Source organism: Carcharhinus amblyrhynchos, chromosome 3 (genome assembly GCF_965287045.1).
Source record: "Carcharhinus amblyrhynchos chromosome 3, sCarAmb.v2.hapA, whole genome shotgun sequence".
NCBI lineage: Eukaryota > Metazoa > Chordata > Chondrichthyes > Carcharhiniformes > Carcharhinidae > Carcharhinus > Carcharhinus amblyrhynchos.
Genome location: NC_137326.1, coordinates 64,731,227 through 64,746,981, shown reverse-complemented (window position 1 = coordinate 64,746,981; position 15,755 = coordinate 64,731,227). Strand labels below are relative to the sequence as shown.

General features: G+C 42.4%; 1 protein-coding gene across 3 annotated transcripts in view; it reads right to left on the bottom strand.

The window, feature by feature from the left end:
* Positions 1-15,755, bottom strand: part of nckipsd (NCK interacting protein with SH3 domain) — a 257,102-nt gene that overhangs the window by 28,870 nt on the left and 212,477 nt on the right. For all 3 annotated transcript variants that reach the window (XM_080184846.1, XM_080184870.1, XM_080184862.1), the window contains 2 exons: positions 14,366-14,494; positions 6,974-7,066 (listed from right to left, as the gene is read on the bottom strand). In XM_080184846.1, the coding sequence (XP_080040972.1) occupies positions 6,974-7,066; positions 14,366-14,494 (222 nt within the window). The remainder of the gene's footprint in view (positions 1-6,973; positions 7,067-14,365; positions 14,495-15,755) is intronic.

Sequence of the window (15,755 nt, the reverse complement as noted above, 5' to 3'; positions counted from 1 at the left end):
TTTTTTGCAAAATTTCTACAATGATTATACACGTGGCTGGGTCTTGAATATATGGGATAGTTCTGCTGTGGATGATGGAGGAGAGGGACTCTATTTAGCTACAAGTTGTCTCCATGTGAGGGTCATAGTTACAGTGACTGGTGTTAAAACTATGAGAGGCTATTGAACTCTTGCTCTGCTAGAAACTCCAATTCTGCTCAATGTTTGTGTTCTTTTTACTCCAGTGGTTTATTTACAGCAGTTGGCTAGCATTGCAGTCTGTCGCACAACCACTCTCAACTCTGCTGTCAAGTCAAGATGAAGAGACCGCTATATGGCATAAATGTTTCAAATCATTGAAACAGGTCACGAACCCAAAATGATATTTGTTTCTTTCTCCACAGATGCTGCCACAGAATTACTGAGTTTACCAAGTATTTTCTGTTTTTATTTCCAATGTCTAGTGTACTTTTTGTTTATACACTGTACACTAAATGATTCAACGTGGCAGGAAAAAGCAGACACCATCCTTGGCTTTATAGATAGAGGCAAAGAGTACGTAAGGAAGGAAATAATAGTGAACCTTTACAAAATAACTAGTTCAGTATTAACTGGGATGAGAAGATCCCACAAGGGATGGGTGAGATCCTAAATGAATGTTTCTCCTCAGTAATTACTGTTGAGAAAAGCAAGGATGTTAGGGAACTTGGGGAAATAAATAGTGATGTCTTGAGGAGTGTACATATAACAGAGAAAGAGATGCTGGAAGTCTTAAAGCGCATTAAGGTAGATAAATCCCCGTGACCTGATGAATGTTTCCCAGGACATAGTGGGAAGCTACAGAGGGAATTGCGAGTCCCCTAGCTGAGATATGTGAATCATTGATAGTCATGGGTGAGGTGCCTGAAGATTGGAGAGTGGCAAGTGTTGTACCTTTGTTTAAAAAGGGCTGCAGGGAAAAGCCTGGGAACTACAGGCCAGTGAGCCTCACATCTGTGGTGGGTGAGTTGCTGGAAAGTATTTTGAGAGACAGGATCTACAGGCACTTAGAGAGGCAAGGGCTGATTAGTTCAGTCAGCATGGCTTTGAGAGTGGAAAATCATGTCTCACAAATTTGATTGAGTTTTTTGAAAGGGTAACCAAGAAGATAGATGAGTGCTGTTGATTTTGTCTACGTGGACTTTAGCAAGGCCTTTAACAAGGTACTTCATGGTAGGTTGTTGCATAAGATTAAATCTCAAGGGATTCAGGGTGAGGTGGCTAAATGGATACAAAATTGGCTTCTTGACAGAAGCCAGAGGGTGGCTGTAGAGGGTTGTTTTGCAAACTGGAGGCCTGTGACCAGCGGTGTGCCTCAGGGATCAGTGCTGGATCCACTGTTTTGTCATTTATATTAATGATTTGGATGAGAATATAGGAGGCATATTAGTAAGTTTGCAGATGACTCCAAGATTGGGGGCAGAGTGGACAGTGAAGAAAATTAACTCCGATTGCAACGGAATCTTGATCAGTGGGCTGATGAATGGAAGATGAAGTTTAATTTAAATAAATGCAAGGTGATGCATTTTGGTAGATTGAACCAGGGCAGGGTTTACTCAGTTAATAGTACGACGTTGGGGAGAGTTACAGAACAAAGAGATCTAAGGATACATAGCTCCTTGAAAGTAGAGTTACAGGTGGACAGAGTGGTGAAGGCGGCATTTAGCATGCTTGGTTTAATTGATCAGAACATTGAATACAGGAGTTGGGACATCTTGTTGAAGTTGTACAAGACATTGGTAAGGCCACACTTGGAATACTGTGTACAGTTCTGGTCACCCTATTATAGAAAGGATATTATTAAACTAGAAAGAGTGCAGAAAAGATTTATTAGGATGCTATCAGGACTTGATGGTTTGAGTTATAAGGAGGGGCTGGGTAGACTGAGACATTTTTCTCTGAATTGTAGAAGGCCTCGCCTTCTACAGGTGATTGCCTCGAGGTCTATAAAATAATGAGGGGCACAGATTTAGACAGTCAATATCTTTTTCCAAAGGTAGGGGAGTCTAAAACTAGAGGACATAGGTTTAAGGTGAGAGGGGAGAGATACAAAAGTGTCCAGAGGGGCAATTTTTTCACACAGGGTGGTAAGTGTCTGGAACAAGTTGCCAGGGCTAGTAGCAGAGGCGGATACAATTTTGTCTTTTAAAAAGCATTTAGACAATTACATGGGTAAGATGGGTACAGAGGGATATGGGCCAAATGCGGACAATTGGGATTAGCTTAGGTGTTTTAAAAGAAGGGCGGCATGGATAAGTTTCCATGCTGTAAACCTCTATGACTCTACAACTGGAATACTGTGGCAACTTCCTGACCCGCAATTTAGGAAAGAGGTCAAAACCTTGGAGCAGGTGTAGAGGTGATGTCTTGGAATTACACCAGGAATGAGGGACTCTGGTTGCATGTATATTTTAAATTATTTCACAGATGTGGGCATTGCTGGTTAGACTAGCATTTACCGCCCATTCTTAACTGCCTTTGAAGATGCGGTGATGAGCTACCTCTTTGAAGTCCATTTTTTGTAAGTTCACCCCCCAGTGTTGTTAGGGGCAGATTTCCAGGATTTTGACCCAGTAACAGTGATATATTTCCAAGCTAGGATAGTGAATGACTTGGAGGGGAACCTCCAGGTAGTGGTGTTCCCAGTTGTGAGCTGCCCTTGTCCTTTTGGATGCTATGGTCTCTGGTTAGGAAGATGCTGTCTAAGGAACCTTGGTGAGTTGCTGCAGTGCATCTTGTGGATTGTATACATGGCTGCTAGTGTGCAGCAATAATAGAGGCCATGGCAGTCTATGGAAGGGGTAGCAATCAATTGATGCTGCTATGTCTTGGATGGTGTCGAGCTCCTCGACTGTTATTGGACCTGCACTCATCCATCACATTCCTGACTTGCGCCTTGTAGATTGTGGACAGGCTTTGGGGGGTCAGGAGATGAGTTACTTGCCACAGGATTCTGAGCCTCTGACACGCTCTGATAGTCATAGTGCTTACATGGCTAGTCCAGTAACAGTTTCTGATCAGTGGTAACCCCCAAGATGTTGATAGTGGGGGATTCAGCGATGGTAATGCCAAGGGGTGATGATAGATTCTCCCCTGTAGGAAAGGGTCATCGTCCGGCACCTGTGTGGCGTGAATGTTACTTGCCACTTGTCAGCCCAATCCTGGATATTGTCCAGGTCTTGCTGCACATGGACATGGGCTACTTCAGTATCTGACAAATAACAAATGTTACATAACACTGGGCAATCATCAGCGACATCCCCACATTAGGGATGGTCAATAATGAAACAGCTGACAATGGTTGGGCCAAGGAACTCTTGAACTGATGTCCTGGAGCTGAAATGATTGAGCTCCAATCAGTACAACCATCTTCCTTTGTGCCAGTTATGACTTCAACCAGCCACCCCAATTCCCACTGACTCCAGTTTTGCTAGGACTCCTCAATGCCGTACTCAGTCAAATGTTGCCTTGATACCAAGAGCTAGCACTCACCTCACCTCTGGAGTTCAGCTCTTTTGTCCATGTTTGAACCAAGGCTGGGTAGATGCTGAAGTCGTAGCTGTACTGGAATAGTTTGGCTAGGGGCATAACAAGTTCTGCAGTACAAGTCTTCAGTACTATTGCTGGAATATTGTCAGGGCCCACAGTCTTTGCAGTATCCAATGCCTTCAGCACTTTGTTCTGATATCCCTCAGTGTAATTCCACAGAATCCTTACAGAAGGAGGCGATTTGGCCCATCAAGTCTACGCCAACTCATCTACAGAGCATTTTACCCAGCATATATTCCAATTGGCTGAAGATTGACATCTGCGATGCTGGTGGCCTCCGGAAGAGGCTGAGATGGATCATCCATTTGGCACTTCTAGCTGAAGATTGTTGTAATGCTTTAGCCTTATCTTTTGCACTGATCTATTGCGTTCTTCCATCATTGAGGATGGGGATATTTGTGGAGCCTCCTCCTCCAGTGAGTTGTTTAAGTGACCTCCACAGTTATGGTTGGATATGGCAGAACTACAGAACTTAGATCTGAATCGTTGGTTGTGGAATTGTTTAGCTCTATTATTTGCTGCTAATTGTGTTTGGCATGCAAGTAGTCCTGTGTTGTAGCTTCACTAGGTTGACACCTCATTTTTAGACATGCCTGGTGCTGCTCCTGGCATGCCCTCCTGCACTCTTCATTGAACCAGGGTTGATCCCCTGGCTTAGTGGTAATGGCAGGGATTGGGGGATATGCCTGGCTATGAGGTTACAGATGATGGTTGAGTACAATTCTGCTACTGCTGAATGAGATCAGCATTTCATGGATGCTTATGGACCAAAGATGTGTATTGGTCATGCTAAATTGCCCCTTAGTGTCAGGAGTACTAGCCAGGGCATGAAGTTGTGGGGATAGGGTCTGGGTGGGATTGTGGTCGGTGCAGATTTGTTGGGTCAAATGACCTTCTTCTACACCGTAAGATTCTATGCCAAGTCTTGAGTTACCAGATCTGTTTGAAGTCTGTCCCATTTAGTACGGTGGTTGTGTCATACAACACAATGGAGGTTATTCTCAATGTGAAGATGGGACTTTGCTTCTATAAAGACTGTGCGGTGGTCACTCCTATCAATACTGTCATGCACAGGCTGGTTGATGAGCAGGAGGTTTCCTTGCCCATGTTTGACCTGGTGCCATGAGACTTCATGGGGACCAGAGTCAATGTTCAGGACTCCCAGGGCCACCCCCTCGTGACTGGAGGTCACTGTGATGCCACCTCTGCTGAGTCTGCCCTGTCAGTGAATCAGGGCATATCCAGCAAGGTGATGGTGATGCCTGGTACATTATCTGTAAGGTATGATTCTGAGAGTATGACTACATCAAACTGTTGTTTGATGAGTTTGTGAGACAACTCTCCCAATATTAGCACAAGCCCTGAATGGCAATGAGAAAATCTTTGCTAAGTCAGTGAAACAGCCCTTTATTATTTGGATGGTCCCTCAGATTGAGATATTAGAAAAGCACAGATTGTTCTTCTTGGGCAAGAAGAGGAGATCTGTAGAGGTTTTCAAATACTGAACAGTCCTGAAAGAGTAAATTTGGAAAACCAGTTTCCAATGGCAGGAGGGTAGGACACCAGAGGACAGTTAACAGACAGTTTGCAAAAGAATAAGAAAATAGATTAGAATTGTTTTAATGCTGAGAGTTATAACCTCACTGCCTTTAAGTGTGGTACAATCACTTACATAGGAAGGTTTAAAGGAAATTGAATATTGAAGGATTGTGAAGAAAGAGGAACCAAATGGACAGTTCTTTCAAAGAGCTGGTACAGCTATGATCAGCTAAATAATTTCTGCCAGCCTGTTTCATATCTACTCTTAGTAACTGCGACAATCATTCTCTCTCTCAGTAGCTAAATTTGCTGATGGCGCCAAGATAGGAAAGTAAATTGTTAAGAGGAGGTTGCGAGTCTCCAAAAAGATTTAAACAGGTTACATGAGCAGGTAAAAATTTGATAGATGGAGAGTAATGTAGGAAAATGTGAGGTTGTTGACTTGGGGAGGAAGAATAGAAAAGCAGACTATCATTTAAACAGACAGAAATTGCAGAACACTGTTACAGAAGAATCTGGGTGTCCTAGTACATGAATTCCAAAAGATTTGCATGCTGATACATAAAGTGTTTAGGAATCATAGAATCCCTACACTGCAGAAGGAAGCCATTCGGCTATCGAATCTGCACTGACAATCCCACCTAAGCCCTATCCTTCTAATCCCATGTAACCCCCAACACTCAGAGGAAATCCCACCCAGACCACTTTCCCATAATCACAAGTACTTACCCTGCTAATCTCCCTAATCTACACAGTTTGGGACACTAAGGAACACACCTGAGGGTGGTTGTAGAGGGCACAAATCAGCAAGACAGTCAGTATCTTTTCCCAAAGATAGGGGAGTCTAAAACTAGAGGGCATAGGTTTAAGGTGAGAGGGGAGAGATACAAAAGTGTCCAGAGGGGCAATTTTGTCTACACAGAGGGCGGTGAATGTTTGGAACAAGCTGCCAGAGGTAATAGTAGAAGCAGGTACAATTTTGTCTTTTAAAAAGCATTTAGATAGTTTATGCTTCAATTGCACAGGACATTGGTGAGGCCACATCTGGATTATTGTGCACAGTATTGGTCTCCTTATTAAAGGAAAGATGTAAATGCATTAGAAGAAGTTCAGAAGAGGTTCACTGGACTAGTAGCACGAATGGGTGGCTTGTCTTGTGAGCAAAAGTTGGCGATGTTTAGAAGAGTGAAAAGCGACTTGATTGAAACCTTTAAGACCTTGAGGAGTACTGACAGCGTGGATGTGGAGAGGATATTTGCTGTTGTGGGAGAGTCTAGAACTAGTGGTCACTGCTTAAAAATAAGAGCTTGCTTATTTAAGACAGAGATGAGGAGGAATTTTTTTCTCTGAGGGTCATGTTAGTCTCTAGAACTCTTCCCCAAAAGGCAGTGGAAGTAGAGTCTTTGAATATTTTAAGGTAGAGCTAGTTTGATTCTTGGTAAACAATGAGGGTGAAAGGTTATTGGGGTAGGCAGGAGTGTGAGGCTGAGATTACAATCAGATCAGCCATGATCTAATTGAATGATGGAGCAGGCTCAAACGGCTGAGTGGCCTACTCGTGCTCCTAATCCAGATGTTTATATACACCCACATACCCAACCCTTACTGCATCCCCTTACTCACCCACACCTCTATCAGCTGGTAGCTGAGATTGTGAACTTCGTAATTTACTGTGTCACTGCCACTAGCTACACCAGGATCCAGAGATCAAAGAAATTCCTACATAGGCTCAACTTTAAACACCCTGTGTAAATTGTAACTATTCATAGCAAAAAACGTCTCCACACCATGACAGACAAAGCATGAATAGGATCCACTGGACACAGAACAAATGAAAACAAAACAACACTTCAGAATTTGATCTCACCTGCTCGGTTTAACAGCAGCAACAATTTCTCTGTGAATACCTTCACATTTTCTTGTTTAACCAGTGTTTTCATGATGATGTTGCTGGATGGCACTGTAACAGTCAATTATTTAGTTAGCACAATAATGCTAATGTTAGCTAATGATTCCTCTTACTCCATCAGCAACAAAACTGGGTTGTTTACTTCAGATTACTTCTGTCCTACTTGCACTCGGGACTTCCCACTGACTCAGCACAACACACTTGGCTGTGCAGGTCATCCTTCACTGTCAATGTTAATTGCTGTCCTGCAATGGTTACGTTATCAAGCATTGTGCCTTGTTGTACCAAAGCTCTGGACATCATAGCTGAAAAGTTCTAAATCATAAAGAAGGGGCAACTTGGAGTGGAATATGAGGTTCCATTTAATTTTGATTTGATGTATTGTCACATGTATTAGTACACAGTGAAAAGTATTGTTTCTTGCACGCTACACAGACAAAGCATACCGTATATAAAGAAGGAAAGGAGAGAGTGTAGAATGTGATGTTATAGTCATAGCTAGGGTGCAGAGAAAGATCAATTAGCTCCATTTAAAAGTCTGATGGCAGCAGAGAAGAAGCAGCTCTTGAGTCGGTTGGTGCACGACTTCGGAGTTTTGCATCTTTTTCCGGGTGGAAGAGAGTATGCCTGCAGTCCGTGGGTTCCTTGATTAGGCTGGCTGCTTTCCAAGGCAGTGGGGAGGTGTAAACAATGTCAATGGATGGGAGGTTGCTTTGATGGACTGGGCTTCGTACATGACCCTCTATAGTTTATTACGATCTTGGACAAAGCAGGAGCCATACCAAGCTGTGATACAACTGGAAAGAATGCTTTCCACAGTACATCTATAAAAGTTGGTGAGAGTTGTAGCAGACATAACAAATTCCCTGTCTCCTGAGAAAGTAGAGGTGCTGGTGGGCTTTCTTAACTATTGTGTTGGCATGGGGAGACCAGGCCAGGTTGTTAGTGATCTGGACCTCTAAAACTTGAACCTTTCGACCATTTCTACTTCATCCCCACCGGGGCATGTCCTCCACTATGCATCATGAAGTCAATGACTATCTCCTTCGTTTTGTTGACATTGAGGGAGAGATTATCATTGTTGCATGAGTTCATGGGATTTTCTATCTCTTTCCTGTAGTCTGTCTCATCATTGTTTGAGATCCAACCCACTATGGTAGTGTCATCAGCAAACTTGAAAATTGAGTTGGAGGGGAATTTGGTCACACAGTCACAGGTGTATAAGGAGAAGAAAGAGGCTGAGGAAACAGCCTTGTGAGGCACTGGTGTTGTGGATAATCGTGGAGATGGTATTGTTGTCTATCCTTATTGACTACAGTCTATGGGTTAGGAAGTCTAGGATCCAGTTGCAGAGGGAGGAGCTGAGCCCCAGGCCATGAAATTTGGAAATAATGGTGTTAAAGGCTGAGCTGTAGTCTATGAAAAGGAGTCTGACTTAGGTGTCTTTGTTACCTAGGGGTTCCACGGTTGAGTATAGGGCCAGGGAGATGGCATCTGTTGTGAAGCTATTGTGGCAATAAGTGAACTGTAGTGTATCCAGGCAGTGTGAAAGGCAGGAAGTGATTTGTGCCATGACTAACCTTTCAAAGCGCTTCATAATGATGGATGCCAGAGTCACCAGATGATAGTCATTAAGGCCAAAAGAGCATCAGATAGATCATGGTGTCTCGCAGCAGTGAAGGTTCTCAGAGCATTCATTGGGTGAATGGGATCCCATGTTTAACAACGTAGTGACGATCTAGTGGGTATCTCAAAACATTTACATTTTTGTGATTGCCTTACTCTCTGTTCCTTCCACATGTGTCTTATGAAAATAAGACATTCTAATTACTAATTAGCATTAGAAACACAAGACAATGGGGTGGCATGGTAGCACAGTGATTAGCACTGCTGCATCGTTGTGCCAGGAACCTGGGTTCAATTCTAGCTTTGGTGACTGTCTGTGCGGACTTTGCATGTCCTCCCCATGTTTGTGCGGGCTTTCCCCCTTAGTCCAAAGGTTAGGTGGATTGGCCATGCTAAACTGCCCCTTAGTGTCATGGCATGGCAGACAAGGATAGTTCAGAGGGGTATGGACCTGGGTAGGATGCTCTTTTGGAGAGTCGGTGCACAGTCTATGGGCTGAAGGGTCTCCTTCTGCACTGAAGGGAATCTATGGCTCTATAATCAGAGTTTCCGTTTGCTTTCAAAGTTGAATTCATTAGATTTTCATTGAAGTAAATGCTCAAATTAAGAGCAGGAAAGACCCTCTTCTGATCTGATAGTGACTGGTAATTCGAATGCTTATATGTTCTAATTTAATAAAACAGAGTCTTGGAGAATTACATTATAATTTTGATTTGCATGGACGTACAAATTATGAGAAAAGGCACTAGCTTGATATTATTTTTAAAGATTATAGAAAGAAAAGCTACCAACCAATCAGCAGTCTCTTTTCTCTCAGATATGCACACAGTTTGTTGTGGTTAAAAAAACAATTTGTTTTAAATTGAGCTTTCCCTCAATTAAGTCTGAAAAATAACAGCACAAGCTGCAAGAGGTCACAGAAAGATATCCTGACAAACTGGCACTGATGTATTCAGGAAGATTTGGTAGTTTACACATGCTCTGAGTGCACAATGCACCTCCATGAATAGAAAGAGCTCAAAGGAAAACATTAGTTGCAAGCCCAGACCTTTGAGAGAGGATGAGGCTTTTAAAGAAAATAATGAAGATATTAAACTCTATAAGCAATAACTTAATGTACTACTAGAATCACATTATTGTGTAATTGTTTTGTTTTATATTACAGATATCTAGAATTTTTTTCTTGAGAAAGTGCTGTGGGGAAAATATAACCATCTCATAGCAAAATAACGTTATAGGTCAGCATTTGTCAACATTTATTCCCATCAAAATGACAAAACATTTAATAAAAATGGAATTTGACTTATTGACTGGTCATAGATGAATGGATTTGCTGTTATACACTACATAAACACGGGAAGAGCTTCTGACAAATAGGCCTCTCAGAAGGAATTAGTCTGAGGACTGGTTTCTGGGAGATGTAATGACAGGGAAATGATGCAGGAAGCTAACTATAGCTGCAAAGGTATGGTTTTCTGAAGTAGCAGTGCCTCCTGTGGTAGGAAAACCAACAGGAACATACACAGGCAATCATAAACAATTTATAGCTTATAATTAGAGGTGATACAAGGTGTGACACAGGCAGTCACCAAGACAAGAAGGTATGGGAGGACCGAGGAATGGGGTTGTCAAGGGAAGTGTGCTGACCTGGAGGAAGTTGGTCATCTTAACAAAATCTTCCAGGCTATTTTCCTAATGAGAATGCCCATTATAAACGGAGGTCCAATAAACTGAATTGATCTGAATGTGAAAATACTATTTTGAAAGTGATATTATGCTTGCTCCAATCTGTTCAATATTCAGTGTGAAAAACAAATTTATATATCCATAAACATACAATATAAATTGCATCTCACTGCTAAATTTAGTAAGGAATACTATCAGGTTATCACTCCAATTAAAAATCATTTAATTGCAATTCACATTATCTGTCAGGATTAAAATGCAGTGAACCAAAAATTGATTCTATTAATTGATCACATGTAGCTGAATTCTGGAAATGAAAGCAGATTTCATTCTGTCTCATCGTAGAAATCTGCACTGATACAACACATGCTGCATTCTGATCACAGCCCTGCAGTCTTATTCCCATCACGTTTTAGGGTCTATTATTTAAGAGGACTCCCTACAGCATCGCAATCTAATTCACAGCATTCAAATAAGTTAAAACATCATTTCTTTGAAAAGGGTTTAAGAGCTGTGTTCTGGTGCTGTTGCAGGTTGCTGTGTCAAACTGCTAATCAATCTGTCCTGACCTAATGTTCACCTAACTTTTACACCATTTAACCCTCACAGGGTCAGCAGCTGCCTTTCCCATTAAACCCATCTCTACAATTCCACTCATCCAATGCTAATTATAAAACTGCAGACAGCTTGGGAATTTGATTGGGAGGGATAGAAACAGGAGGTTACATATCCGAGAACAAATCAACATTTATTTACTGGATTTTCTCCCTTTCTGGCAGATGGATTGGGAGCTAGTCTGTCCTGGAATGTTATCATACCGCTGTTGAGCTGGGAGGGAGGTGATACCCACCCCAATATCCTTCTGTTTATTGTCTCTTTTGGAGATTAGAGTTAGGCAACAAATCATTTTCCAATGGTGTTCACATCTCATGGAAGAATTAAAATAGCTGAAAAGAGCACCTGTCTCCAGTCACTGATTCTGATACACTTTATTTATTAGTCATAAGTAGGCTTACATTCACACTGCAATGAAGTTACTATGAAAATCCCCTAGTCACCACACCCCGGCCCGTGTTGAGAACACTGAGGAAGAACTGAGGCTCTTCGGCCCTCAATTTACCTAGCCAGCATATCTTTGTACTGTGGGAGGAAACCGGTGCAGCCGGAGGAAACCCACACAGGCACAGAGAGAACACGCAAACTCCACACAGACAGTGACCCAAGCCAGGAATCGAACTCGGGTCACTGGTGCTGTGAAGCAGCAGTGCTAACCACTGTGCCAATGTACTATTCACACTGTCTGACCCTAAATCCTCATTCAATCACTCTACAAGAGAAAACTCCGATCAGCAAATTCTGGGACAAAATCCGACCCGTCGTAGTGGGTCAGATCTCAAACAATGATGAGACAGAATACAGGAATTAAATAATCTAATGAACTGGTGCACCAGCAATAACTCCCTCACATCAACAAAATGGAGATTGTCATCGACTTCAGGAAGCGTAAAAGAGAACACGCCCCTGTCTACATCAATGGGGATGAAGTGGAACGGCTCGAGAGCTTCAAGTTTTTAGGTGTCCAGATCAGCAACAACCTGTCCTGGTACCCCCTATGCCTACACTATAGTTAGGAAAACCCACCAACACCTCCAATTTCTCAGATGATGAAGGAAATTTGGCATGTCAGCTACAACTCTCACCAACTTTTATAGATGCCCCATACAAAGCATTCTTTCTGGAAATAACAGGTTGGTATGGTTCCTGCTCTGCCCAAGATCGCAAGGAACTACAAGAGGTTGTGAATGTAGCCCAATCCATCACGCAAACCAGCCTGCCATCCATTGACTCTGTCTACACTTCCCACTGTAAAGCAGCCAGCATAATTAAGTAACCCATGTACCACGGACATTCTTTCTTCCACCTTCTTCCTTCGGGAAAAAGATACAAAAGTCTGAGGTCACGTCCAATTGACTCAAAAATAGCTTCTGCCCCGCTGCTGTCAGACTTTTGAAAGTTGATCTTTCTCTATAACCCAGCTATGGCTGCACCACTACATTCTGCACTCTCGTTTCATAAGAACATAAGAACTAGGAGCAGGAGGCCCCTCGAGCCAGTTCCACCATTCAGTAAGATCATGGCTGATCTTTCTGTGGACTCAGCTCCACTTACCCGTCCACTCACCATAACACTTAATTCCTTTACTGTTCAAAAATTTATTTCTCCTTGCCTTAAAAACATTCAATGAAATAGCCTCAACTGCTTCACTGGGCAGGGAATTCCACAGATTCACAACCTTTTGTGTGAATAAGTTCCTCCTCAACTCAGTCCTAAATCTGCTTCCCCTGATTTTGAGGCTATGCCCCCTAGTTCTAGCTTTACCCACTAGTCGAAACAACTTCCCTGTTTCTATCTTATCTATTCCTTTCATAATCATATATGTTTCTATAAGATCTCCCCTCATTCTTCTGAATTCCAATGAGTATAGCCCCAGCCTACTCAGTCTCTCCTCATATGCCAACCCTCTCAACTCCAGAATCAACCTAGTGAATCTCTTCTGCACCCCCTCCAGTGCTAGTATATCCTTTCTCAGGTAAGGAGACCAAAACTGTACATAGTACCTCACCAGCACCTTATACAGCTGTAACATAATCTTGCTGTTTTTAAACTCCATCCCTCTAGCAATAAAGGACAAACTTCCATTTGCCTTCTTAATTACCTGTTGCACCTGGAAGCCAACTCCTTGAGATTCCTGCACAAGGACACTCAGGTCCCTCTGCACAGCAGAATGCTGCAATTTTTTACCATTTAAATAAAAGTCTGTTTTGCTGTTATTCTTACCAAAATGGATGATCTCACGTTTACCAACATTGTACTCCATCTGCCAGACACTTGCCCACTCACTCAGACTATCCATATCCCTTTGCAGACTTTCCGCATCCTCTGCGCAGTTTGCTCCTCCACCCATCTTAGTGTCATCAGCGAATTTTGACATGCTACACTTGGACCCCAACTTCAAGTCATCTATGTAACTCATAAACAATTGTGCAGGTGCAGCAGGTGATCAAGAAGGCGAATGGAATGTTGGCCTTTATAGCGAGGGGGATAAAATATAAAAGCAGGGAGGTCTTGCTGCAACTGTACAGGGTACTGGTGAGGCAGCAACTGGAGTACTGTGTGCAGTTTTAGTCGCCGCACTTGCAGAAGGATATATTGGCCTTGGAGGGAGTGCAGAGAAGGTTCACTGGACTGATGCCGGAAATGAGGGGGTTAGCCTATGAAGAGAGATTGAATAGGCTGAGTCTGTACTCATTGGAGTTTAGAAAGCTGAGGGGGGATCTTATAGAGACGTATAAGATAATGAAGGGGATAGATAGGGTACAGGTAGAGAGATTCTTCCCGCTTAGAAAGGATAGCAGAACTAGAGGGCACAGCCTCAAGATGGGGGGGTGGGGGGCAGTTTAGATCGGAGTTGAGGAGGAACTTCTTCACTCAAAAGGTGGTGAATCTCTGGAATTCTCTGTCCGTTGAAGTGGTGGAGACTACCTCACTGAATATATTTAAGTCATGGGTAGATAGGTTTCTGATAGACAAGGGAATTAAGAGTTATGGGGAGAAAGCGAGAAAGTGGAACTGATCCACTTCAGATCAGCCATGATCTTATTGAATGGCGGGGCAGGCTCTAAGGGCTAGATGGCCTACTCCTGCTCCTATTTCTTGTGTTCTTATGTTCTGATCTTGAGGCACATCACTAGTCACTGATTGCCAACCAGAAAAACACCCATTTACCCCGACTCTTTGCTTTCTTCATAGTTTCCTTCTCTATTAATGGTATGTTTTGTCTGTATAGCACGCAAGAAACAATACTTTTCACTGTATGTTAATACATGAGACAATAACAAATCAAATCAAAATGTCCTGATGTGCCCAGAAAGCTTTTATGTACAGAAAGTTGCACATTGCTTCTCCTAGAAATTGTAATGGGGACTTACTGATGGGGGATATGTGCCTGTGTGTCAGAAGTATCTGCTAGTAACTTACCGAGCATGTGGAGATTAAATGACAGTAGCACATTTGTAAACAAGTCTGGAAGCTGTTCAGTGCAGTCAGACGATAACCCATCCTCAATGACATCCAGAAGGAATTGAATAAAGTCTGAATTCAAGTGTTCTGTGAACACAAAATGTGGTCTTGAAATGTTTATCATATTCGACAAAACAAGACAAAAGCGTCAGGAGGACTGCATGGCTATTGACAAGGACACTGCCCTCCCATACCAGCTCGGATTAAGTCCTGTTTGGTTATCCTTCTCCGTGGAAATATTTATATATTAGTGTCACTAGTAGGCTTACATTAACATTACAATGAAGTTAAACCAGCTTCAGATGTCAAAAGGTCTCACAACTCCTGAACTGTGTAATGTTAATAAGGACATCAAAGGAGAAGTTGTGAACATTACACTGGCATGGGGGAAGGAAGTCTAGCCTGTTGGAACTACTAAGAATCACATGAATTCAAAACATTAACTCCGTTTCCCTCCCTGTATTCAATTTTTAAAGAGCTGCAGGTTGCTTTAAGAACTGATCACATGATTTGGTGATGTCATTAGAATGCTTGCAGAGGTTGATGTTTTACTCAGTTTATGCAGAAAGTCTCTCTCTCAACAAACCTGTTGTATGTTAGCTTGAATCTGTGTGTGCAAACCACATTCCATTATTTTAGTTAAAAGCCACAACTGCCAATATATTTAGGAAGTGACACTCTCCACAGATGCTCTTGAGATTATCCAGCTTTATCTGCATTTATTTCAGATTTCCAGCATCTGCAGTATTTTATTTTTATTAACAAAAATTACGATTCCTTAAGCAATGTAATACGATGTCAGGCTAATAAAGAAATTATTCATGTAAGCCTGGCATTTTCAAACAATAGTGCCTGCACACAAGCCCTTATTTTTACGTCAGTCAATGGAAAGAGTTAATGAAAGACCCTTTTGAAAAAATGTCCCGGAGCAGAGAGCAGTGTTACATGAAGGATGCTCAAAGCTTGATGAGGATAACTGATCTTTGTCATACTGCTGGTTACCACCACAGTGTGGATTAGAGACCAATTACATTTTGACTCAGAAAACAGTTCCAAATTTCAATTAAACTGAACCATTGATTGTGCTCACCCCAGATGTTCTATGTTCTAATTGTACTCCACTGAGCATGATACTTTCCAAGGAGGGGTTTATTGGTGCCATTCCTGACAGGTCCCTAGTGACAGAGCTGGATCATTATTAGATGGGAGGTTTGAGTGATGAAAAGTCCAGCAACTGAGTGTTGGGATGGTTTTCTCAACTGCCTGAGAGTCAGACGTCACAGAATTATTACAGTGCAGAAGGTGACCGTTTGGCCATCGTGTCTGCACCAGCTCTCCAAACAAGCAA